Genomic DNA, 27,972 nt, shown 5'->3' with positions numbered 1-27,972 from the left:
CATAGGAAAAGCCCTATTATAGACCCTGGGGATAGACCAATGGAAAAAAAAAATAGGGATTCTTGAGAAGATCTATTTTAGCAGGATGAGAATGGTGACAAACAACTATATGTCAAGTGGGATATATTCTATACAAAACAATGAGACAAAGTGAGGGAATAGGGAATGATAGGGATGGGAAAAAGACTCTTTGAGCTCTGGCCTAGAGGTAGTAAGGTATTAGTTTGTGGATATTTTGAAAAGCAGCTTTCCAAGGAAGTGCAAAGACCCTGAGGTAGGAACTTGCTTGGCAAATTTGAAGAAAAGCAGGAGGCAGTGGGATTGGAACAGAGTGAATCAAGAGGAAAGTGATGGGTTAGCTAGGTAATTAGAGGTCAGATCATAAAAAACTTTGTTAAGCTAAGAGCTCTGGATTTGAATACTAAGGGAGACCGGAAGACATTTAAGGTTTTAAGAAGAGGAATGAAATGATCTAACCTACCTTTTTAAAAAAAAAAAATGTAATCACTGCAATTGCTCTATGGCCATCAGAGTCCAGGGGGCATAAGTGGAAGTAAGTAGGGAAAATAGGAGACGAGTGTGATCATCCAAACAAGAGATAATGCTAGTTTGGACTAAACTCATGGTGAGAAGTTGGACTCTGGATTTATTTTGAAGATAAAGCCCCCATTTTTGCTAACAGATTAATTATGGATCTAAAAGACAAAGAAAAAATCAAGGATGACACCCAAGTGTTTGTCCTGAGCATCTGGCCTGAGATGGGGGGAAATGATGGAAGAGAAGGTTTAGAACACTGCTAATTGATCCCGAATTCAGTTTTAGACATTGTGGTAGCCAGCTTCAAGACATTGCCCTGCCCCCCTGTTTTTCCTCTCCCCCTTCAGACCCTCAGGTACTTTCCTCTCACATTGGATCAGTACCAGTCTGTGTGACCAACAGAGTATCCCTGAAGTGACAATGGTGACTTATGAGTCTAAGGGTTTTTTGTTGTTGTTGTTTTTATTTTTTAGTTGTAGTTGGACACAGTATCTTTATTTATTTATTATTATGTGGTGTTAAGGATTGAACCCAGGGCCTCACACATGGTAGGTGATGCTCTACCGCTGAGCCACAATCCCAATCTGAGTTTAGGTTATTAAAAGCATTTATTTTCTACCTTGGACCTCTTGTTCTGGAAAGCCAGTTGCTATGTTGTGAGACAGCCCATTAGAGAAGTCCACATTGAGAAAAACTGAAACCTCTTACCAATATCATGAACTAACTTTCCAGGCTTATGGGGGCTCATGTTAGAAGCAGATCCTCTAGCCTCGGTCAAGCTTCAGATAGATGACTGTACTTCTGGCCAATATCTGACTGTGATATCATAAAAAAAAAAAAAAAAACCCAGGCCCATCAAAGTGTTCTAAAACTCCCAACTTCCACAAACTCCTAGAAACAATAAATAACTTGGTTTTAAACCATTAAGTTTTGGAAAATTATTTTGGGCAGCAATAGTAATTAATATAAAAATCTAAGTAATGTTGAGTAGGTAGTGGGATCAGTAAATCTAGACTTCATGAGAAGAGTTGGGTCTGGAGTTAAAATTTATTAGCCTGCAAATTGTGTTTAAAGCCAGATATTTTAGTTATCTTGAAAGTGAGTAAGTTTAGAATGGAAGGCCATTAGGGCATTCCCCTGTATAGAGGAAAGGTGAGGACTATTCAGTAATCAATCAGAAGGCAAAGCCAGAGGAAAAAACAGAGAAGAAACATTATTCAAGAAAGTTGGAATTTTTAAGTGTATCAACTCGAGTTCATGGGTCAAGTCAGATGAGGACAGAGAACTGACCACTGGATTTGGCAGCAGGGGGTAATTGATGAGCTGGACAATTCCACAGAGGAAAGGAGGTGAACATGTGATTGAAAGGGGTTGAGGAGAGAAATTAGACAACATATGGCAGTTCTCTTGAAGAGTATTATTGTAAATGGAAATAAACCACCAATGAAAGTACCAGAAGGTATTGTGAGGAAGAGAGAAGGATGGGGTTTGTTACTATTTTGGTTTCCCCTGCTTGTCTGCTTGTTTGCATAGAAGATATATGAATGTGGATAGGTACAATCTAGAGAGAGAAAATATAATGGTGCAGGTGAGGTGAGCAACTTGGGAACAAAATCTCTAAGCATGCAAAAGATAATGGGGTTTGGTGTACAAATGGAATATAAGTCTTAACAGAAACCTTAATTATTCATCATAAGTGCAAAAACAGAGCCCATATTGGTAGGTAATGATATGATGGAGATGCGGTAAAAGAAACTCATGGAAGTTCCTCACTAAATGCTTCTAGGTTTTCAGTGAATTCAGAAGCAATCATCAGGAGCTGGGCATGGTAGTGCACTGTAATCCCAGTGACTTGGAAGGCTGAAGCAGCAGGACTATTTGTTTGAAACCAGCCTCAGAAACTCAGTGAGACCTCATCTAAAAATAAAAAATAAAACAGTGCCAGGGATGTTGCTTGGTGGTAGGATGTTCTTGGGTTCAATCAATCCCCAGTACCATTAAAAAAAAAAATCAATCACCAATTTAGTGTAAAGAGGGGTTTCTGGATGTTTGAGTCAGATTGTCTTTTTGGAGGCAGGGGGGTACCAGCGATTGAATTCAGGGCACTCAAACATTGAGCCACATCGCCAGCTCTATTATGTATTTTATTTAGAGACAGGGTCTTACGGAGTTGCTTACTGCTTCACTGTTGCTGAGGCTGGCTTTGAACTCATGATCCCCTTGCCTCAGCCTCCTGAGCTGTTGGGATTACAGGTGCAGATTGTCATTTTTAGCTCTGGTTCTGGGGATTGGACCCACAACCTTGTGCATGCTGGTCAAGTGCTCTACCAATTGAGTCTGGATGTTTATGGAGAGAAGTTATCAAGAGAAAATTTATTTTGTTTTTCAAATTCAACTTTTTTTTTTTTTTTTTTTTACCTAGGCTGGTTTGAACTTGTAGTCCTCCTGCTTCAGTCTCCCCAGTCTTTGTGACTACAGGCATTACTACCAAAACCAGTTAGTTTTTCAGATATTTTAAGCTCCTTCCCACCATGGAGCCTGTGCTCTTGTATTTATTGGTCCTTTCTTCCTGGAGTTATTTTCCTCACATCTTTGGATGGGAAGACCTCTTCATGAGAAGAGTTGGGTCTGGAGTTGGGTCTCCACACCTTTTTGAGAAGGCCTTCCCTGACTATCCAATCTAAATTAATACTCTATTTCTTTGCCCTACTTATTCTAAATAATATCATCCTGGGGGCTGGGGATGTGGCTCAAGCGGTAGCGCGCTCACCTGGCATGCGTGTGGCCCGGGTTCGATGCTCAGCACCACATACAAACAAAGATGTTGTGTCCGCCGAGAACTGAAAAATAAATATTAAAAAAGAAATTCTCTCTTTCTCTCTCTCTCTCTTAAAAAAAAATCAACCTGTTTTATCTTTGTCATAGCGGTTTTTACTATCCGAAATAGTTTTTTTTCACTTATTAATGCTCTCTACCCCACCCCAACTAGAACATCTTCATAAAGTCAGGTATTTTGTCTTCAGTTATATCTGTATTGCTAGCATAAAACCCCTAATATGTAACAGATGATCAATAAATATTTAATGAATAATCTAACATAATCATTACAACAATATTACTAAATAAGTACTATTATTATGATATTGTAGGCCAAAATCAAGTAATTTGCCCAGGGTCACACAAAAATTGAGTATAGGGGGATCCATGATTTAAAATCAGGCAATTGGACATTAGAGTCCATGCTCCCAGACATTACATGAGAAAGATAGTAGTCTTCTTTTTTGGAGGGTAGTGGATACTGGTGATTGAACCTAGGGCTGCTTTACAATTAAGCTATATCCCGGCCCTTTTTATTTTTAATTTTAAGACAGGTTCTCACTAAGTTACTGAGGGTCTCCTTAAGTTTCTGAGGCTGCCCTTAAATTTNTTTTTTTTTTTTTTTTTTTTTTTTTTTTTTTTTTTTTTTGGTACTGGGGATTGAACTCAGGGGCACTCAACCACTGAGCCACATCCCCAGCTCTATTTTGAACTTTATTTAGAGACAGGGTCTCACTGAGTTGTTTAGCACCTCACTTTTGCATAGGCTGGCTTTGAACTCTCCATCCTCCTGTTTCAGCCTCCAGAGCCGCTGGGATTATAGATGTTCGCCACCATGCCTGGCTGTTTAATATTTCTTGAGCACTTACTGAGTACCAGGCATTGGTTAATCACCTTGCTTGGTAAAGCTCGTTTTATTCTCACAGCAAGCTGAAGAGGTAGGTATTATCATTATCTACATTTTATATGGGAGGACTCATAGGTCCCCAGGGTTGAAGGAACTTGCCTAAAGTCATAGAACTAGAATGGGACAAGGAAGGCCTCATCAGACCCTGGCATTTGAATCCAAAGTCCATGAAACAACCACTGAGCATAGTACCTTCCTCCACTGAAGTTGCACAGAGGAACTCCAGCATCAACTAAGCTCCTGAGTTCTAGAAGGCTTTTATATTTCTACTCTTTGTGTCATTTAAAAGATTTTTTTTCAAGTACTGGGGATTGAACCCTGGGGCACTATATCATTGAGCTACATCCCTAATGTTATTATTATTATTATTATTATTATTTTGAGACAGGGTCTTGCTAAATTGCTGGGGCTGGCCTTAAACTTGGGATACTCCTGCCTCAGCCTTCCCAGTTGCTGAGATTATACTCATGCACTACTGTGCCCAGCAAAAAACAAGTATTTAACTATTCTAGAAGTGTAAAGATAAAGGTAGAACATGTAGTACCTTGTGTCTGAGAAAAAAATAATTTAGGAACTAAAGGTGTATAATAGGGTAAGGAGGTAGTCACTAGGAGCCACATGCCTGAGGAACAGAAATATCCAAAGAAGTTCTCATAATTCTTTCTTCAGAGGACCCTGTCATATAGAGAAGTTAGGTAAATATGGATAAAAAGCATATACAAAAGGACTCAAAGACATGCCAAAATTAATTATAGTCTGTGGATCTAAATTTAGAAATGTTGACTATTTACTGAATTGAGTGGTGTAACCAGTAGGGCAAGTTTGGGGGAAAAATCAGGGAGCAATTGAGTTCTGTTAAGTAGTTTTGAAGAACGACTGCCATATGGTTCGATGGTCTGAAAGGGTATGTCATACAATTATACGATGTTAACCAGCTCAGTTAAGCCAGGAAAGAGTTTTATAGAGTACAGGTATCCTTTTTTTTCCATTTTAATCATTGTTTTAGTTTCCTTAAAACAATGTTAACAATAGCTGACTTTTAAAAGTTTATTATTTTAAAATTTAAATTAAAATTTTTTTTGAGGTACTAGGAACTGAGCCCAGTGATCCTCTACCACTATATTTCTATATCCTATCCCACACCCCATATTTTTTCATATTGAGATACGGTCTTACTAAATTGCCCTGGCTGGCCTTGAACTTACCATCCTCTTGTCTCACCCTCCAGAATAAAAGGAATTACAGATGCGTGTCACCAAGACCAGCAAAAATGTCTGACATTTTAAAGTGCTGAGTATATGCCAGACATATTCATCATGTTCATATGCATAAACAGGGTTCATATGCTTATTATTTCTTTAATTCTCATAGCTGTACTATGAGCTACATACTATTATCACCTTTAGTGTTTAGTTGAATTGCTTGATGTCACCCATCTAATAAATGATGAACTGGATCTGTTTGACTTCGAGCCTGAGCTCTATCTACTATGCTTGCTTGTTTCCTTTCTTGCTTACTTTTCTTCATACTGGGGATGGAACCCAAGAGCACTTTATCACTGAGTTATCTCCCCACCGTTTTCATTTTTTAATTTTGAGATAGGTTCTCACTAAGTGGCTGAGTCTGCCTACAAACTTGCAATCCTCTTGCTTCAGCCTCTTGAGTCACTGGGATTACAGGTGTACGCCACTGTGCCTGGCTATTGTACTACCTTTCTAATAAAATTTATCTAAAGAAGGTATTCCACATGGGCTAGCAAATTTCTGAGGCTGGCCTCAAACTTGCTATCTTCCTGCCTCAGCCTCCTAAGTCTCTGGGATTATAGGTATGCACCACTTTATTGCCCCTGGCCCAAAAAATGATTTTTGGAGGAATCTTAGTCATTAAAATAGGAATATTTATAAGAATAAATTTGGAAGCATGAGGGCAGGTTGTACATAATTTTTTTTAAAGAGACAGTGAAAGAGAATTTTTTAATATTTGTTTTTTAGTTCTCGGCAGACACAACATCTTTGTTTGTATGTGGTGCTGAGGATCGAACCTGGGCCCCACACATGCCAGGCGAGCGCGCTATTGCTCGAGCCACATCCCCAGCCCCACATAATCTGTAATCATATAATTGCCTTTTTATTTTCTGCTTTAATGTCTTTTTTTTTTTTCACGGTCAGAGTGGAAAGTAGAAGTTTATTAAAGGACAGCAGAAAAGACTTCTCCCGGAGGAAGAAGGGGACCCAAGAGATGGAATCCCCTGCTTTAATGTCTTATGCCCATTAGAATGTAAGCTCCATGAAGGCAGTAACCATGTTTGCCTTGTTCCCTACTCTATTTCAGTTCTATGTAGGGTTCATGGGAAGTATTCAATAAATATTTGTTATATGAATAATTGCAATTACCAATGTGAATTGGAAGGAGATGAATCAAACATGACAGCTAATACAGGTTAGGGCAGAATTGGAACAGGAAAGTAAAACCTAAGTTAGAAGAGCTGTGGAGCATGAGATTCTTTTATTTTGTACCAGGGACTGAACCCAGGGAGCCTAGTCACTGAGTCACATCCTCAGCTCTTTTTATTTTTTACTTTGAGACAGATTCTGGCTAAGTTGCCTTAGGGCCTCTCTAAGTTTCTGAGGCTGGCTTTGAACTTGATATCCTCCTGCTTCAGCCTCCTGAGTTGCTGGGATTACAGGCATGGGCCATTGCATGTGCCTGAGATTCTCATATTCATTTAAACAATACTTATGAGGTACCTGTCATGTGCCAGAAACTGTACTAGGCACAATCTTTGCTGTTTTGGAGCCTGTAGTCTGGTGCCAAACAAACAGGCAATTATGGTATACATCTGTAATCCCAGCTACTCCAGAGGCTGAGGCAGGAAGATTGCAAGTGCCAGGTCAACCTGGGCAAATGAGACCTGTCTCAAAACAAAATAAAGAGGGATGTGGATGTAGCTCAGTGGTAAGATGTTTGCCTAGCATGTGGGAGGCCCTGGTTCACTCTCCAGTACTACAAACACAAAGCAACATCAAACAAACAAAACTAGGCAATTAAATTTAGTGAAATTAATTTTCCAAGGGAGGTACTTAGGGGATACTTAGAGGAATTTCTAGGTACTTTAACCCAGACTTGGGCCATCAGTAAGCAATTTCTAAATTGTTAGTAGCTAAATGAAGAGGGTGTGGAAAGTTATGGGGAGTATTTAAATGTTTAAAAGCCCAGAGTCAGGAGAGCCAATGGTGGATTCTCTATAACTTAAGGTTCCTTTTTAACTTTCTCTATGCAATACGTTTTCATTGAGACTATCTCACATGCCAGGCATTGTGTTAAGCCATCATTAAATCTGTATTTTAAAACTAGTTGTTAAAAATATGAAAAAAATTTTTTATTTAGTTCTTTTCGTAGACACACCTGAGCTGTTGCCCCTCACCCTCTTAAAGTCCTTTGTAGATGCCTAATGTTGAAAGGATTAATGAATAAACTCCTGAGCAACTAATCTGACCACCAGAAAGTAGAAGCCTTGTATCAGTGCTGTACTTTTTTAAAAATATTTTTTTTTAGTTGTAGATGGACACAATATCTTTATTTATTTATTTTTCTGTGGTGTTGAGGATTGAACCCAGTGCCTCACAAGCGCAAGGAAGGTGCTGTACCACCGAGTTCCAGCCCCAGCCCTCAGTGCTATATTTTAATAAAAAATAAAACTTTTTGCAATGATGGAAATGTTCTATACCTGCACCATACAGCCACTAGCCACTTGAAATGTGGCTTGTGCGACTGAAGAAATATTAAAATTTACTTAATGTTCATTATTTTGAGTTTAAATTGTCACACCTAAGTAGAAACTACTGCATTACACAGATTTGCCCTGGGTGATACTGCTGCTTAAATGGATTAGTCCGGCACCGGAAACAGGTGGAAAATTTTTGGTCCCTTACCTAAAAACGTAGATTGTTACTAAAAGGCTATAAAATGTTTAAATGTGAGCTGTTGAATGCCACAGACAGTAACTAATATCTATGCATAGTGGTAAGTCATAATTAGCACCTCAGTCAATGAACAGTAATTAACTTCGCATTCTGGCATCCTGACAGACACCCAGCTCGACAGGGTGAAAAGGTTGAAGTCCCTAACTCCACCTCTCCAGCGTCGGCTGGCGGCATCCAGCGATCCCGAACTGCATCATGGGTTTTGTAGTTTACGTGAGCAAACGTAACTTCCGGTGTCACCTCTGAGTGGATCCATTCACGGCTGACTTCCGGTAGTCCTCTGTGTTTTGGGAACTGTAGTCAGCAGGTGTCTATGGGACCTCGGCTTTCCTCGCTTGGAAACTACACTTCCCGGCGGGCCGTGAGATGCACCCGGCTGCAGTTAGTTACTGGTGAACGGGGCGATTGCCTCAGCAGGTGTTAAGTGTGTGCTTTAGTGTCGTGGATGGCCTGGCTTTTCTGAGAGGGAGGGGAAAGGTTGTAACCACTCCTTTGAGGGGATCACCGGGGTCACTGTCGTGGATTTCCAGAGTCGGCTGGGCGGCGCCATGGCTGTGAGTTTGGGCGGGAAGAACCCTCTGGGTCGGGCGCTGGAACCGTGTTGTTCCGTGGCTGGGGACTCTCCATGTGCTGTCCTCGTCGACTCGAGGGGAAAAATATTTTCCTAAAAGGCTTTTCTCTCTACGCTTAAGGCGCGGGTGTTCTGCAGGATTGATTGCCTTTTCTTTTGAGCTGATGAACCAGGAACTGAATGTCTAGCTTTACAGACTATTTGAGTGTCATATGTGAAACATCACTGGATTTTTTGTTGTTTGTTCCTGGGGATCTTTACCACTGAGCTACGTCCCCAGCATCCCCTTTTTAAAATTTTTATTTTGAGGCAGAGTCTCGCTAAGTTAATGAGACTGGCTTCCAATTTGCAGTCCCCCTGCCTCGGCCTCCCAAGTCCCTGGGATTACAGGCGTGCGCCATCGCACCCCTACATCACTGGAGCTTTAAAGAGAGTGGTGGAGAGAGAGAAGTATGTAGGGTTGACTCGCCTTACAGCAAAAAATTGAGCGCCTCTCTGTCAGACAGAAATCTTTGTTTTCAGGAGGTTTTACGAGCGTGTGTTGGCGACATACTAAATTATTTAGAAAAATAGTATATCGGGTGCGGATAAGCGGTATGGAGAAAAATAGAGCAGAAAGTAGGGCTAGGGGCAATGGCGTGAGAATACAGTTGCAATTGTATTTTTTAATTTAGTTTTTGTTCAGGCGATTTAGCCCAGGGGGCGTTTTTACCACTGAATACCACTGAACTACATTCCCAGCCCTTTTTATTTTTTATTTTTTAAAGTTATTTTTTAAGTTGTAGGTGGACACAATACCTTTATTTTTATTTATTTATTTTTATGTGGTGCTGAGGATTGAACCCAGTGCCTCACCCGTGCTAGGCGAGCGCTTTACCGCAGACTAACAAACCCAGTCCCTAATTTTTATTTTGAAACGCGGGTTCTCAAAGTTGCTTATGGCATCGCTAAATTGCCAAGGCTGGCTTCATATTTGCTATCCTCCTTTCTCAGCCTTCTAAGCAGCTGGGATCATTCATAGACGTGTGCCTGCGCCGTTTGCCAAGCAATTTAAAAAGGCTGGTCAAGGAAAGCTTTACTAAGGACGCATCAGGAAAGAGATAAATGAGCAAGCCTTGCAACTGAAAAAGAGCTTTCCAGGCAGAAACAATAGTGAGGGTTTTATGGCTAAAGGACAGTGATCCAGGGGGAGACATTGTATTCATTCCCTGGTTCAATTTCCAATATTACAAAACAAAACAGAGGTTATCATTGATTACTGGGTTGAGGGGAAAAGGTAGTTAGAGGTAAAACCAAAGAGATCAGTAATAAGAAAGTGTTCTGAGTAATCAGTTGAGAGAGGATGGGTACTTGGGCCAGGATAGAAATAATAGAAGAAAGAAGAAATGATTGAATTCTAGATATATTCTGAAGGTAGAGCCAATAAGATTTGCTGATGGATTCAATGTTGAAGATTTAGAGAGTTGTGGGAAAAGCAGGGTTTGGTTGGGGTGTGTGTGGGATTGGAGATTCTTTTTTTCAGAACTGTAAAGTTCAGGTTGCTTTTAGGTATTTGAGATGGATTTGAGTAGGTATTAGACCTGTGAATTTGAAGATCAGAGGAAAGATGGGGGTCTATTTTCTTTATTTACTGGTACCAGTGTTTGTACCCAGGTTACTTTACCACTGAGCTACATCTTCAGCCCTTTTTTTTATTTTGAGACAGGGTTTCAGTAAGTTGCTGAGGGCTCACTTAATTTGCTGAGGCTGGCCTTGAACTTGCAATCCTGTCAGCCTCCAGAGTTGCAGGCCACCACACCTGGCAATATTGCTTATATTTAAAGCCATGGGACTGAGCAGGGCACAGTGAAGCATGCCTATAATCCCAGCTACTCCAGAGGTTGAGGCAGGAGGATTACAAATTTGAGGTCAGTTTCAGCAATGTAGTGAGACCCTGTCTCAAATTAAAAAAATAAAAAAGGACTGAGGGTATAGTCCAGTAATAAAGTGCCCCTAAATTTAATCTCCAGTAATAAAAACAAAGCAAGCCATAGGACTAGATGAAGTTACCAAGGTATACCTTAGGGATTTGGGAGGCTTAGGCAGGAGAAACGCAAGGCCAGCCTCAGCAACTTAGTTATTAGACCCTGTCTCAAAAATAAAAGGGGTGGGGGATATGTCTCACTGGTAAAGTGCCCTTGGTACCAAAAAAGAAAAAAAAGAAAAAGAAAAAAAAAAAAAAGGAAAAGGAATTAGCCAATAGAAAAGAGAATGAAGCCAAGTATGGTGGCCCATGCCTGTTACCTGTAATCCCAGCAATTTGAGGGGCTGAGGTAAAAGGATTACACATTTGAAGCTAGTCTCAGCAATTTAGGAAGACCCTAAGCAACTTAGTGAGATCCTGTCTCAAAATAAAAAATAAACAAAGTGGTTTAGTGTCTCTGGTTTCAATCCCTGGTACCAGAAAAAAAGAAAAATATCCAGGTGTAGTTAGTCATTATTGTATTGAACAATATGCATTTATTTTTTAATTAAAAAAAATTTTTTTAGTTGTAGATGAAAAATACTTTTTTTTTTTAAAAAAATTTGCTTTTATGTGGTGGGGAGGATTGAACCCAGGATTGAACGCTCTGCCACTGAGCCACAACCCCAGCACTGCCCCTCCCCCCAAACAATATGCATAATTAAAGTCTGAGAATAACTGACCTAGAATAAGGAGGAGTGACAGACTGGCTTCCAGAAATTAGAAGCACTGCATGGAATCATTTGAACTTAATTAATTTAAGTTAAGATCATTTATTTTGGTTTAGTGATTTCCTTCTGCCACTTTCAGCTGCCCAGGTGAAGGAGCAGAGAAGGTGGATAGGAGAGTTGGGCTTTTGTTAGGTAAAAGCAGGTAAAACCAGGAGTGATTGTATAGGTGTATAAGGGAGGAAAGTGAAGATGTTGGACAAGATGGGGTGGCAAACTAATGATTAATTAGAAAGGGGTCAAAATCCCAATAGAGTTGAAGAATTTTTGCAGTTGGAATTCATGAAGGATCTTCTGTGTGTTATATTGAAATCTTTTGAAATGATTATGTGGCTATTGAAATCATCAAAATTATGAGATAAGTAGTGTTATAGAGGGTGACTATGACCCAGGAACCAAAAACCTTAAGAAAGGAGGGTGTAAGATAGGGTTTATTTTCTTCATTCGGGATCGGGGGATTTGTTCTACAATGTGAAATATCCTTAAGTAAAAAGCAGTATTTATATTCATAGAATACCAATTTGCAGTTTACAAAAGTTTCTAGTGTGTAGGAACTAGACTATAGAGAGAGAGCACTGAACAGTGACCTGGGTAGAACCTGTTTTGAGCTCTACAGCTGGTAAGTGGTGGAACCAGGATGCATGCAGAATTAGAAAAGGAAGCAGAAATAGGAATGAGAAAATAAAACTATTTGTCCAGTTTCCTCATTTACTGCCTTGATCTTTGAACTTCAGATTTGTTGTCTTTGAAAGAATAATTGCTTCTCAACCTACTTCTTAGACTTTTAAATAAATCAATTAAGTTAAATATTAATAAACGTGTCTTAACTGCAGAATGCCATGAATTAATGAAAAGATTTGTTTATTTCATTTATTTCATACGGGGGTGATTCTGCCCTGCAGAGAACATTTGCTATTGTTTGAAGACACTATCGGTAGTCCCAGCTCAGGGTGTGCTACTAGTTTCTAGTGGTTAGAAGCCAGGGCTGTTTTTAAACATCTTTCAGTGCACTGGACAGCTCTGGAAAACAGTTATCTGGCACAACATTAGTTCCAAAGTTTTAGGAACTCTGATCTAGTTAAATAATGTTTTATTTTTTAAATTTTTATTTTATTTATTTATTTTTTCCTATAGGGGATTGAACCCAGGGGTGCTTTAACGTTGTGCTATACCCACAGTCCTTTTTTTACTTTTTATTTTGAGACAGGGTCTCTCTGAATTGCTTAGGTCCTCTATAAGTTGCTTAGGCTGGTTCAAACTTGTGATCCTCTTGCCTTAACCTTCTGAGTAACTGGGATTACAGGCATGGGCCACCACGCCCAGCATTAACATTTTATTATCAATGAAGAAATTGAAGCTCACATTGATTAAGTGACATGCTCAAGGTTATATAGCAATTTGGTGCTGAGGCCAATATCAGGTTTCATTATGATTGACCTTTGAGGTACTTGAGACAAGTTATGAGAAGTAGAAAACCCAGAGAACTTTCATGAGTTTAGCATGCTCAATACAAGGAAAAGAGTTCTAAATGTTTGGAAGACTATTGCTTTCATACTTTAAGTGGGTGATGTGGTCATTTTTAAGCAAAAAATGTTTTCATGTAACTTACGAGTCAGTCATCATTATTCTTGGTGCCGAGTTGACTATAATGATCTAAAAGTTCCTTTCTGCCGGTTTACAGTTCAATCAGGTGAAAATGTTTTAGCTGTTATTTGGTTACTTGTAGAGGAGTCAACTAAAGTTGCTTAAGGAGAAATTTAGTTAAGATATGGTGGGAATTCATTTGACTCAGGACTCCTAGGGTATGACATACCCCTATACTTCATGAGGCCCTAGGAATTTATTTTCTTTGTAGGTTTCTTCCTCTGTAAAAGTATTAAAAACTATATTTTAACAACTATATTGTTATGAAGACACATTCATATTATATATTAAAATTTTTTGTTTGACTTCAAAGTTCATGTTTTCTCATGATTTTATAAGAAACTAAAAAATTTTCATGAGTCCCTAAATAAGTGGTCTGTTAAGAATTGTACAGGATTTTTTTTTTTTTTGGTACTGGAGATTGAACCCAGGGGCACTTAACTACTGAGCCTCGCCCCAACCCTTTATATATTTTATTTTGAGGCAGGGTCTCGCTGAGTTGCTGAGGCTGTTGTCGAACTTGGAATCCTGCCTCAGCCTCCCAAATTGCTAGAATTATGGGCATGCACCACTTAATTTTTTTTGGATACCAGGGATTGAACTCAGGACCACTCAACCACTAAGCCACACCCCCAGCCCTATTTTGTATTTTATTTAAAGACAGAGTCTCACTGAGTTGCTTAGTGCCTTGCTTTAGCTGAGGCTGGCTTTGAATTCACAATCCCCTATCTTAGCCTCTTGAGCTGCTGGGGTTACAGGTGTGACCCCCGTGCCAGGTGTGCCACTACTTTTATATGGGCTGGGGTAGAAGAAAGTGACTTACTTTCTTCTACCCCAAACTCTTTTGCCAGAACCCAGTCACATATCTGTAATCTAACTGAATTTGCCTGGAAACCTAGAAAAATGTATTTAAATTGCTTTTACTGTACCCTAAGTAAGACTGGGTTTCTTTTTTTTTTTTAATATTTATTTTTTAGAAGTAGTTGGCCACAATATCTTTATTTTGTTTATTTATTTTTATGTGGTGCTAAGGATCGAACCCAGGGCCTCGCATGTGCTCTACTGCTGAGCCACAATCCCAGCCCCTGGGTTTCTGTTACTAAGGATGAAGGGGAGGAATGGATGTTGCACAGGCAACCTGTTGTCACTGCCATAGTGTATTTTAATAAGGTAGCCCTTGTATATTAGGATTGAAAACAGGGTTTTGTATATCTGAGACTAGAGAGACTATTAAGTTTTTTGGTGGGCTGGGAATGTGGCTCTGATAGAGTACTGGCCTGTCGTGAACAAGGCCTTGGCGTTAATCCCCAGTAGCTTCTGCCTGCCAATGTTGTTTTGCAGTGTAAATCAGGATCTAAATGAAAAGGTGACTGGTAGCAGCAGTGGAAAGGAGTGAACAGGTGCTGGGGCTTACTCTTTCTGGGAAAAGGAAATCCTTATGTAACCATACTTAGTCTATATTTCTTAGTACCTGATTCAAATGTGTAACCCAGTACCTAGTCCATGTTATTTCTTTATGGCCACAATATAAAAAAATTGGAATTCACTTTTTTAATTCAAATATTTACCAAGGGCCTACTATAACGTGAACATTGAGGATATACTGAGAAGCAAGACAGAATTCTTTTTTTTTTTTTTTTTAATGTTTCCATGTTCTGTATTGTCAACCTTTAAATAAATCAGGCTCTCCTGATTACCTTTTGAAAATATATTTAAATTATCATCCNTTTCTTTTTTTTTTTTTTTTTAAAGAGAGAGAGAGAGAGAATTTTTAATATTTATTTTTTAGTTTTCGGCGGACACAACATCTTTGTTTTTGTATGTAGTGGTGAGGAATGAACCCGGGCCGCTTGCATGCCAGGCAAGCACGCTACCACTTGAGCCACATCCCCAGCCCCAAGACAGAATTCTTACCATGAAGAAACTTATAGTCTGATGGGGGAAACATTAGGACCACTATGTGATTAGTGCTAGCATAGGCGACATATTGATAGGTAGGAACATATTAAGAGCGATTTCCTGGGCTGGGGCTGTAGCTCAGTGGCAGTGCACTTGCCTAGCAAGTATGAGGCACTGAATTTGATCCTCAGCACCACATAAAGAAATAAAGGCATGCTGTCCATCTACAACTATAAAAAAATTAAAAAGAGATTTTGTGAACTTTTGGGGAATTGAGGCAGGTAATAGCTGAGACCTGAAGGATGAGATAGCGAAACAAATAGATCCAAGCAGCATGAATAGCTTAAACAAGGGCCCAGAGGTGAGAGGCAGCATGACAACTTTGGGGAAATGCAGATGGTCTAATAGGCCCAGAGTGGGTGAGAGGTGGGAGGGGGGAAAGAGACTTGTCAGAGATGAGACGAGAAGGGCCTTGAACACAAGGTTTAAAAGTATGGACTTTATCTTAAGAGCAATAGAGAGAGCCTCTAGAGGGGAATTGACTTGATCAAATTTGAGTTTTGATTTCTATACGTAGCAGTTATGATGTGATCAGGATTTAAAGAAACATTAATTTACTTGTTACTTTTATTTTCCTTTGGTTTTTGTTATACTCATGACTTTTTCAAATTATGGAATGCTTTTATATTTCCTCTCTGCTTTTAAGGCAAGGTTTTTAATTTTAAATCCATCATTTCAACTCCTTGTAAGCTGATATTTTGTTTTTCTGTTGCTTATACTTGTCTTTGATCTTACACATGCTTAAAAATAAAACATAGTAAATCATTCTTAGATTTAAATAAATAAAATGAAAAAAGGTAAAAACAGTTGATAAATTTACAGTAGAATCTTTCTTAATTTTAATACTACAATCTTGTGCAACATAATGATGTTTCAGTTAATGACAGACTGCATGTAGGTGGTGGTCCCATAAGATTATATAACTAGTGATGTCATAATTATCTTATTTTGTGTAAGTATACTCCACAAAGTTTGCACAATAATGAAATTGCCTAAGAATGCATTTCTCAGCATGCGTTCCCATTATTTTAAATAACATGTAAAAATATTAGTTATTTTTATTATAAAAGATATAAAGAAGATTTAAGACAGTTATTTTAGGTGTTTTTGATTGCACAGAATTTCTCTGTATAATACTTCATATTTGTGTAATCATTTAAAATAGCTGTCTAAGAATGCAGTATATCTGTGATGTGATAGGAAGTTTTTTTTTTTGATGCTAGGGATTGAACTCTGGGGACTTAACCACTGAGCCACATCCCCAGCCTTTTTTAATTTTTTATTTTGAGACAGGGTCTTTCTAAGTTGTTGAGGCTGGCTTTGATGCATAGGAAGCATTTATTAAATTGCTGTGTGCCAGGGCAGAGGAAAGACATGATTTAGAGGAGACTGAGATCCAGATGTTGGTTAACTTGGTGATGGCAGCCATCTTGTAATTTGTAGAAGTGTAAGTAGAAGCCAGGTATTTTCTCATTTGGAAATGCTGCAGAATCTGGAAATGGTAGTATGTAAGAAGCATAAGAAAGCCAGGTATGGTGGCATATGCCTGTAATCCCAGTGACTTGGAAGTTCGAGGCCAGAGGATCTCAAGTTTGGGGCCAGCTTTGGCAATTTAGATACTATCTCAAAATAAAAAAATAAGAAGGTCTAGGGATGTAGCTCAGTAGAAGAGTATCCCTGGCTGGGTTCAATCCCCAGAATCCCAAAAACCAAAGAAACAAAAAAGTTNCCCCAAGAAAAAAAAAAAAGGTAGAAGAAAATATAATTTTGGTTCAAATTTATACTAGACAATAAAACCGTAGAAACTAATACGAATTTTTCAAAACAGAATTAGATTTGTGTCTGGTCCATTGTCATTGTCTGTGTTCTACTTGCTGTTAGCAGCTAATTCATTTTCATAGAGAAAAACAAACTACAAATTAAGTTCTTAACCTTTTTTCCCCAAGGTGGAATGATTTTCGGTGTTCTTTTATTTTCATCCAATAGTGGTTTAAGGGATGATGGGATGTTGCCTGGTAGGTCCAGTACACTAATAAGAGACTTATTATTTTCTGTTTAATTTAAGATTAGCAGTCTATTAAGCATTTAGAGAGAAGTTCTTCATTAGTGCTTCCCTAAAAAAATATAGATGACTAATCCTTCCTCAGCCTGTACCCATTGGGACCCAACTCCTTTGTTGGGCATAATTGCAGCTTAGCAAGCAGACAGGACTCTATCCTATACTTTGTTAAGTATTTATATATTTTAACTAAATAAATAGGAACATTTGATGACAGTGTTACATTGTAGTATCCAATTTAAAAAATATTTCAAAAGGTTTTTACATATGTAAGTAATTTTTTATTCTTTTAAAGATTTGAAGTGGACAGATCATGATAACCCTAATTTATTTATTTATTTATTTATTTTTTCTGCATGAGTAAAACTTTATTTTATGTATTCTGAGGGTAGAGGACACAGCTTAGGTAAAAAAAGTTTTTTTGAGATGCCATGCACATTCTGAGTAGTCCCATGATCCAATTCTCTGACCTGTTTTTTAAAAGTTTGAATTTGTTTTAACTGATATGTAAAAACATAAAAATTATGCATATTAACACATAATAATGGGGTACTATGTGGTGTTTCAGTACACTTGTGCATTGCAATCAGGTTAAACATTATCTATCTCCTCAAACAACACTATTTTGTGGCAAAAACATTAAAAATTGTCTTTTTTTAGGTTTTTGAGATATACAGTACACAATTGCTATCTATAGTCACTTTATTGGGCAATAAACACTGAAACTACTTACTCTTATCTAATTGTAACTTAGTACCCATTGATTGACCTCTCCTTATTCTTCCTTCAACCTACTCTTCTTGGCCTTTGGTACCTGCTATTTTACTCTCAATTTCTCTTTTCTTCTTTATCATCATCATTTTTTTTTTTTTTGGTGGTACTGGTACTAAACTCAGAGGTGTTCTACCACTGAATTTATTCCTAGTCCTGTTTACTCTTTATTTTGAGTTAGGGACGTATTAAGTTGCCAAGGCTAGCCATGAACTTGCCATTCTCCTGCCTCATCCTTTCGAGTGAGTGGGATTACAGGTGTGAGCCAGTGTGCCTGGCTACTCTCAATTTCTCAGAGATCAGTAACTCTAATTTTTAGTCTTGTTCATTTACATTTCAAGATAACCATGGGAAAAATGGATCTATCAGTGAGCAACTCAGTTCTGTGTGAATCCAATTTCCTCCCCCCCTTTTTTTTCTTTTTTAAATCAATCCTGCCGAAGTATATAGTGGATTATTCTATTTCTTTTGTGTTTAATAGGAAAGAAAAGGAACAGCCAAAGTAGACTTTTTGAAGAAGATTGAGAAAGAAATCCAACAGAAATGGGATACTGAGAAAGTATTTGAGATCAATGCATCTGATTTAGAAAAGCAGACCAAGTAAGTATCATTTGTGAAGTTCTGTACATCAATGTGCAGATGTGGAAAAGATAAGAAACTGTGTGTAATGTCTGAAATGGGCTAAAGGACATGACTTCCACTTTCTGCCTTCAAATTAAAATCTTCTGTGGAATTCTTAGAGATTTTTCTACATAACTCTGTGTGTGTGTGTGTGTGTGTGTGTGTGTTTGTGTTTATTTTTTATTTTTTTGGTGGTAATGGGGATCTAACTCAGGCTCCTCTCACATCCTAGGCAAGCAAGCATTCTACCACTGAGCTATATCTCCCCCCTCTAAACTTCTATTTTTCATATTCAGATAAGGGAAGAGTTTTAGCTTATAAAGTGAAGTTATTCTGAGAGACTCAGAGTGATAATTATCTCCAAAGACACAAAATAAATGTTTGAAGGGTTTCTGTATTTGAGGATCTTATTTCATAATTTTTTAATTGTCTTGATGCTAAGATGATTTTAAGATGTTAGATAGTGATACAATATTGGGTAAAAACAAAAACATAATGTCCCTTGGAACATTGCCATAATAAACCTATGCATCAATTATAAGATGTATTCCAACTTCAAATATGTTGAAATATGTAAATGTATTCTTCTTCAAATTGAAGAAACACGGCAATAACTATAACAATGATAGTAGCTAACATTGAAGATTTACTTGCTAGGAAACACTCTGGTTTTTACATGTATATTCTTATTTAATCTTATTCCAACTCTTTAGGGTAAATAATTAAAAAAAATAATTTTAGTTGTATGTGTACATAATAACTTTATTTTTCTATGTGGTGCTGTGAGAATCAAACCCAATGCTTCACACTTGCTAGGCAAGCACTCTATCACTGAGCCACAACCCCAGTCCAGTAAATAATTAAAAAAAAAAAAAAAAAAATTTTTTTTTTTTTTGGTATTTTTAGTTGTTGATGGACCTTTAGTTTATTTATTTATATGCAGTGCTGAGATTTAAACCCAGGGCCTCACACATGCCAGGCAAGTGCTCTACCACTGGGCCACAACCCTAGCCCCTTTTTTTTAAAAAAAAAATCTCTATTTTGCAGATGAAGGAACAGAGACTAAGTCACCAGCTCAGGACTGCATAGCTAGGAATTCATGGGGTCTGGGCTTGTTTTAGAATTTTCTAATTCTAAAGTGTATATTCCTTGCTACATAACTAACTTTAATAGAATATATATTGTATTTTTTTAAGAGAAAAAAATACCAAAATACAATTTCTGATGTTATACTTTAAACTATAATATTACTATATTATACTATATTACTATAAATAAACTGTATTTTGGTTTTAGAATTTGGTCAACTTTAAGGTATTGAAAGTTATCAAAAGTTGGTGCTGGGGATGTAGCTCAGTTGGTAGAGTGCTTGCCTTGCATGCACAAGGCCTGGGTTCAATCCTTAGCACTCTCCCCACGCGCCCTGCCCCCCACCAAAAAAATAAAGCCCTCTGAAAGTAATCAAAAGTGAACTGAAGCTGGGCATGGTGACACATGCCTGTAATCCCAGAAGCTCAGGAAGCTGAGACAGGAAGATTGCAAGTTCAAAGCCAGCCTCAGCAACATTAAGGCTCTAAAGCAACTTAGTGAGACCCTGTCTCTAAATGCAATACAAAATAGGGCTGAGGATGTGGCTCAGTGATTGAAAGCCCCTGAGTTCAATCCCCAGTACCCACCCCTCAAAGAAAAATGAAATGAAAAAGCCGATTTGTTCAACAAAAGAGAATGGACCTGTGGGTGTATGTATTAGTGCTGAGGAAACTAAGTAATAAAATGTTGAGTGAAAAAAATCCAGTAGTAGAAGTCTCTATAAAATATACCATGTTTTATATAAAATCCACAAGAGAGTAAAGCTAAATGATATATTATTTATGGACATGTAAACTTTCAAAAGAAAGGGAATGATATAAACAAATTTCAGGATATTGATTATCCCTGGTAGAAAAAAGTGGGGAGGAACACACAGGTAGTAGTATCAGTGGGTTTAAAACTTGGATAGTGCATTTACAAATGCTGCATAGAATATATAAGTTTTCTGTTCCTTTTAGTTTATATAATATAGCATATATATGCTGTACAGCATATGTATGTTAGATGTAATTCATGAGGAAAAATAATGTCACATAATAAACAGCATTAAAAAGGTATTTTTTAAAATAAATCTATCACATATATTTTATAGGGTGTTTTATTTTACTTAAGGGACTTTGAGGGGCTGGGGATGTGGCTCAAGTGGTAGCGCGCTCGCCTGGCATGCGTGCGGCCCTGGTTCGATCCTCAGTACCACATACAAACAAAGATGTTGTGTCCGCTGAAAAAACTAAGAAATAAATATTAAAAAAATTCTGTCTCTCTCTCTCTTTAAAAAAAAAAAGGGGGGACTTTGAATTGCTTTATATATGTCTAGTGAATACAATCTTATTTAATTAGTAAAACATTAAATTTATACAGATAGTTCCTAAGAGTATTAAATTTTTTAAATTAAATAATGTATTTTAGCTTAAGTTACACCTCTGGTATCTGCTACAAGATGTTTATTTTTGCTTTTTGCTTTTTCACCCAGCTAAAGATGTTTATATTTTTTTTTTCCTTTTTTGGTACCAGGGATTAAATCCAGCAGCCTTTACCACTGAGCTACAGTCCCAGCCCTTTTTATGTTTTGAGACAGGATCTTTCTGAGTTTCTTAGGGCCTCACTAAATTCCTGAGGTTGGCCTCAGGCTTGTAATTCTCCTGCCTCAGAGACTCTTGAGTTAATGAGATTACAGGTGTGTGCCACCATACCTAGCCAAAGATGTTTATTTCTTAGTAGTTACCTACAAATGTATTCTTTGAAAATCAAAAGCGAGTTTCAGTTTTAGAGAGCTTTTAATCTCTGGATTTATAAATTTACTTTTAAATAACTAAAATTTAACACATTATTTATATTAAACGTTTCCTACACCCCATCCCTCATTGTAAAAGAAACTTGGCATTTTCATTTCTGAACTTTATTTTTTACATGATTGTTTTACAGCAAGGGCAAATACTTTGCAACCTTCCCATATCCATATATGAATGGCCGTCTGCATTTGGGGCACACGTTTTCTTTATCCAAGTGTGAGGTAAAGCTTCTTCTACATTTAAATAATGGAATAGAATCCTTAATAAATAATATTTTGAAGAAAATGGCATAGTTAGAAATTGCTTCTTGTTAAAAAAACTTAGAATTCCTTAATTTTAAACATAATTTTCATGTTTAGTTGATGTAATTTTTATATTTAATTTTCATATGTGTGTATTTGTGCAAGGTTCTAGGCATGTATGCATGTAACAAAACAAAAACGACAGTGCATTAGAATTTTGGAATGACTGTAAAATCTAACTGGTGTTCTAAAGAAAGATAAGAAGAATAAAACTGATGTTCTTCATGAAAAATTAGCATTTTGTATTTGTGTCTCATGTATACAGTAATTTAAATTTAATTTTCTTTCTCTAGTTTGCAGTAGGGTACCAGAGATTAAAAGGAAAAAGCTGTCTGTTTCCCTTTGGTTTGCACTGTACGGGGATGCCTATTAAGGTAAGATTGCTTATAGGATTGGTTTTTACTTCTTTTAGTTTAGAGCAAATACTAATATCCAATTCAGGAGCTTGATATAGGATTTTCAAATACTGCTATATTAAAATGTTTTGTGAAATGAGTTGAGTTTATTATAGTGAAGATTAATTGAAAAAAACATTTGAAGCCACGTCCAGTAGTGATGCATGCCTAAAATCCCAGTGATTCTGGAGGCTGAGTATCACAACTCTGAGGCCAGCCTTGGCAACTTACAAAGATCAATAAATATATGTATACATACACAGTATCATTTGAAAGAGTACTTAAATAAAAGGTATACACTGAAGTCTAAGTGATTTTTCTTTTGCTGTTTTTTAATACTTTATATATTCATGTCTATGTTGAAATTGTAATTTCTAATCAGCAGAATGTACTGTGATTTGTGCATTGGGACATATACAGAATGTTAGCATAAAGTACTAAATACTGGTATCATATTTTGATTATTTATTGCAATATTGGAGTTTCAAACTCTACCACTAGCTACATTCCCAGTCCTTTATATTTTTTGAGACAGAGTCTTGCTAAGTTGTTGATGCTGGCCTTGAAGAACTTGGAATCCTTCTGCTTTAGCCTTTAGTCTATGGGATTATAGGTGTTTGCTACTTGGGCTAGCTTGATCATTTTTATAAATGTTTTCATTCGTTATGAACTGACACTAGAAATAATTCTCAATGAGTAATGGACCAGAAAATTAGCGTTGAAAAAAAAAATCCCCTAAATATAATGAGATTAGGAATTTCTTTTTATTTTCCAGTCTTTCATTTTGAAGAAGTCAAACCTACAAAAAAGGTGAAAGGATAATACAGTAAACAATATTATATTCTTTACCTGTGGTTACCAAGTCATACTCTGTACTTGTGTTAACATGTGCCACACATGTTAACATGTTCTCTTTCAACATAAACACATGTGCACATGTGCTCCCCCCCATCTTTTTTTTTTTTAAATTTTTAAACAGTCCTGTGGGTTGAGCCCAGGGGCAGGCATTCTTCTACTGAGCTACATCCTCAACTCTTTTTTATATTTTTTTTTTTTTTTTTAAATATTTATTTCTTTTAGTTATTGGCGGACACAACATCTTTGTTTGTATGTGGTGCTGAGGATCGAACCCGGGCCGCACGCATGCCAGGCGAGCGCGCTACCGCTTGAGCCACATCCCCAGCCCTATATTTTGTTTTGAGACAGGGTCTCACCAAGTTGCCCAGGCTGGCCTTGAAGTTGTGATCCTCCAACTTTAGCCTCCTGAGTAGCTAAGATTATAGGCATGAATCCCCACAACTTGTTCTTTCCCTTTTTCTGTAAACTTTTTGAAGTAAGTTGGAGATGTATGTATCTCCTGAGAAGATAGACATTCTTTTACCCCATTACAGTTACATTATCCCCTCAAAGAAATTTGACATAGATGCAATATTATCATCTTTAAGCTCTGGCAAATTTCTTTCTCTTTTTAAAAAAAATTTTTTTAGTTGTCAATGGACCTTTATTTGTTTACATGTGATGCTGAGAATCGAACTTAGTGCCTCACAGTGCTAGGCAATTTCTGTACTACTGAGCTACAACCCTAGCCCTAAATTTTTTTAAATAAATAAAAGTCCGTCTCTTTTTTTTAATGAAACTTTTATTTATTTATTTATTTTAAATATTTATTTTTTAGTTGTAGTTGGACACAGTATGTTTATTTTATTTATTTATGTGGTGGTGAGGATCAAACCTAGGGCCTCACACATGCCAGGCAAGTGTTGTATCCCAGCCCCTAATTTATGGTAAGTTTTTTTTAGCTGTCCTAAGAAGTCCTTCCTGGTGGATTATTTTTCTTTTATGGGTCACCTGTTGTATTAGCTTTCTTTAGTATATTTTATATATTTACATATTTTGTGGAAGTCTCATAATATGAATTTTTTTAATTATTCTTCAAGATGAAATTTGGGTTAAATACTTTGGCAAGAATTTTACATTGATGAAATGTAAATTTCCCCCATATCTGTCAAAAAGCATATAATTGTTTGTTTTTCTCATTTTAATAATAACAAGTTAATACTATACAGATTTCTTCCTTCTAAAAGTGACATTTTCCCTTTATAATTAAAAAGTAATCTTTGGGGCCATACTTTGAGAACCTCTGAATATCCTGTTACTCAGTAACCAAGTGGATATAGTATTTTTTGATGATTTTTGTCTGTATTAATTATTGTATTGGTGGTTGCAAAATGGTGACTTTCTGGTGTTATCTTTTTGATAACTGAAGCTCTTCTGCATTTAAGTGCTTTCTCTCTCTCTCTCTTTTTTTTTTTTTTAATTTGGTACTAGGGATTGAATTCAGGGGCAGTTTGCCACTGAGCTACATGCCCCAGCCTTTTTATTTTTTGAGACAGGGCCTTGCTAAGTTGCTGAGGCTGGCTTTGAACTTGGAATCTTGCCTCGGCTTCCCAAATTGCTGGAATTATAAGCAATTAAAAACGGAGGAGGTGCCACTATGCCTGGCACCTCCTCTGTTTTTAAAATTTTCAATTCTATGAATATATTTTTCTCATAACTGTAATGCTGCTTAGTTTCATCTTTGTGTTTTTTTTATTTTTTTGTTTTAATTACTTACATATGACAATAGAATGCATTTGTGCATTTTGATATATCATACATAGATGGGATATAATTTCTCATTTTTCTGAATGTACATGTTGTAGAATCATATTGGTCAGGCGTCATCTTTGTTTTCTTTTTAATATTTTTTTGTAGTTGTAGATGGACAGAACACCTTTATTTATTTATTTATTTATTATTTTTATGTGGTGCTGAGGATCAAACCCAGTGCCTCATGCATGGTAGGCAAGCACTCTGCCACTGAACTTATAGCTCTAGCCCTCATCTTTTTCTTTTTTTTTTTTTAAATTTTTTTATACCTTTATTTTGTTTGTTTATTTTTACGTGGTTCTGAGGATTGAACCCAGCGCCTCGAATGTGCTAGGCGAGTGCTCTACTGCTGAGCCACAACCCTAGCCCTCATCTTTGTGTTTGCCAGTGGACTCATTATGATATAATTGGTAAGAGTTGGGGCAAAAAGCCCAGATTCAAATGTTAGTTTTTTAGCTTGCAAGTTTTATAATCTTTCTTAAATCACTTTATTTCTCAGTGTCTTTTTTCTAATTTAGTACCTGTCCTGTCTACCTAGCAAATTGATCACGGTAAATAATGAACCATAGAAATTTAACTCTCACTACAAATATAATTATCTTTTTTTTGGTGCTGGGGATTGAATCCAGGGCCTTTTGCATGTGAGGGAAGCAGACTCTACCAACTGAGCTATATCCCCAGCCCCACAAATACAGTAATCTTTAAATACAGTAATCATTTAAATGATGCTGTTATTAGTATTTAAAGTAACATTATGTTTTATATATATTTGTTCTTCTCATGCCTAGCATATAATGTACTACATTGAGTATTCTGAGTATTGAATAAATGCTTGCTGAGGCAATCAACAAAAAAACTAATATAATTTATAAATTAGTGAATTTTGAAGTACGTGATTTGTCTTATTTGAGTTTTCTGTGATGATCTACATATGTATATTGCAAAATATTCAGAAAGTGTCAGTTTTGATTGGCTATAGAAACAATAGATACTCATTATTTCCTTGAATTTTGAACTTTACCATCTCTAATTTTGGGTTATAGGCATGTGCTGACAAGTTGAAAAGAGAAATAGAGCTGTATGGTTGTCCCCCTGATTTTCCAGATGAAGAAGAAGAAGAGGAAGAAATCAGTATTAAAACAGAGGATATAATAATTAAAGATAAAGCTAAAGGAAAAAAGGTTTGGTGGTTGTTGATATTTATGTTGAAGTTTTGTATTTGTGTATTTATTTGTGCATTCTTTTATTAGCACATTACCTGGCACATAAAATGTAATTTTAAAGAAGTATAAAATTAAAAATTTGTCTTTATTGCTTTTTTCTTTCCACTTTCTTTTAAAATATTTTTAGATTTACAGAGGAGTTGAAAGATAGTACTTAGTTGTCTTATAATCTGCAACCAGTTTTCTAGTGTTATATTTTAACTATGATATAATCCTGAAAACTAAGGAATTAATATTAGTCCATTATTATTGGGTAAACTATAGATAAATGTCAAAACTTAAATAATTTGAATTGAATTTTGCCTTTAAAAAAATTTTTTTGTTGTTGTAGATGGACAGAATACTTTTTACTTTATTTATTTTTATATGGTGCTGCTGAACATTGAACCCACTGCCTCACATATGCTAGGCAAGCATTCTTCCACTGAGCTACAGCCCCAGCCCACTTTAAAAAAAAAAAACAAAAAACCTAATGTCCTTTTCTGTTCTAAGGTCCAATATAGGCTACTACATTGCATTTGGTTATTATGTGTCAGTACATCTCCTTAGTCTCCTCTGTCTTTATTGTCTTCTATGATTTTTGACGTTGTAAAGAGTAGTCTTCAGATAGATAATTTAGAGACAGTCTTTTTTGTTGTTGTTGCTATAACAGAATACCACAAATTGGATGATTTATAATGATCAGAAACTTATTGGCTCACAGTTGTGGAGACTGGGAAGTCCTAGATTAAAGGGTCAGCATCTTGTGAGGGTCTTCTTGCTGTGTCATTCATGATGGAAAGGCAATTAGATAGCAGAAGAGACAGAGAGTAAGCAAATGTGTGCAAGAGGGGGACAAATTTGTCCTTTTATTTATAAAAAACCCTCTCCTGTGATAATGGCATTAATACATTCATGAGGACAGAGCTCTCATGGCCTATAACCTCTTAAAGGTTCCAATGCTTTTTTTTTTTTTTTTTTTAGTTGTAAATGGATCTTTTATTTTATTTATTTATATGCAGTGCTGAGAATTGAACCCAGGGCCTCACACATGCCAAGCAAGTGCTCTACCACTGAGCCATAACCCCAGCCCCAAGGTTCCAGCTCTTAATAGTGTTAATAGAGGATTAAGTTTCTAACACATGCTTTGTGGGGCACATTCAGATCACATCATACACTGGCTTGCAATTTGGGTTTGTCTGATTTTTTTCTTATTGTTTAATTGATATTACTGATTATTGGAAAGAATACCAGAGAATTCATGTATTCTTGTCAATGCATTATGTCAGCAAGTAGTAGATAATATGTTTGGTGAAATTAGCTTTTGTTATGGTGGTGTCTGCCAGGTTTTTCTCCTTTAAGATTTCATTTTTTTTTCTGTTTATAATTATGTATTTTGGGAGAGTTAATTTGAGGCTAAACATTTACTCATTAACGTTAGCATTCATCACTGGATCTTGCTTATAATAGTGTTCTAGTGCTGATTTTGTTTTCTTCTTTCTGTATTTATTATTTAGAATTCTTCTGAGAGGAATATTTGTCCTTTTCCCCTAATTTACTTATTTATTCAATATTTTTTATATCAGTGTGGATTTATATTTTATTTAGGTTATAATCTAAACTGTCAAGGTTTTGTGTGTGTGTATGTCGTGGTGGTTATTATTACTCAAATTGTTCTAGTTTTGGCCATTGGAAGTTTGTTTTTTGGTATAGGGATTGAACCCAGGGGCGCTTAGCCACTGAGCCATCCCAAGCTCCTTTTTGTATTTTAGAGACACGGTTGTTGCTTAGGCCCTCGCTAAGTCACTGAGGCTGGCTTTGAACTCGAAATCCTCCTGCCTCTGCCTCCTAAGCCACTGAGATTACAGGTGTGCACCACTGTCCTGGGCCATTAGAAATTCTTTTAAGTTGATTCCTAGTGTCCATTTGACACTCCTCATCTT

General features: G+C 36.8%; 1 protein-coding gene across 1 annotated transcript in view; it reads left to right on the top strand.

Moving 5' to 3' along the window:
• The first annotated feature begins 3,080 nt into the window (after window positions 1-3,080).
• Lars1 (leucyl-tRNA synthetase 1) overlaps window positions 3,081-27,972 on the top strand; it is a 69,290-nt gene continuing 44,398 nt past the window's right edge. The window contains exons 1-6 of the mRNA XM_015485780.2: window positions 3,081-3,085; window positions 8,742-8,798; window positions 18,460-18,578; window positions 21,615-21,702; window positions 22,077-22,157; window positions 25,871-26,008. Coding sequence (XP_015341266.1) covers window positions 8,793-8,798; window positions 18,460-18,578; window positions 21,615-21,702; window positions 22,077-22,157; window positions 25,871-26,008 — 432 coding nt within the window. The 5' untranslated portion in view covers window positions 3,081-3,085; window positions 8,742-8,792. The remainder of the gene's footprint in view (window positions 3,086-8,741; window positions 8,799-18,459; window positions 18,579-21,614; window positions 21,703-22,076; window positions 22,158-25,870; window positions 26,009-27,972) is intronic.

This window comes from Marmota marmota, unplaced genomic scaffold (genome assembly GCF_001458135.2).
Source record: "Marmota marmota marmota unplaced genomic scaffold, marMar, whole genome shotgun sequence".
In the NCBI taxonomy this organism is placed as follows: domain Eukaryota; kingdom Metazoa; phylum Chordata; class Mammalia; order Rodentia; family Sciuridae; genus Marmota; species Marmota marmota.
Note: the sequence above shows the minus strand (reverse complement) of the source record. Positions and strands in the feature narration are given on the sequence as shown.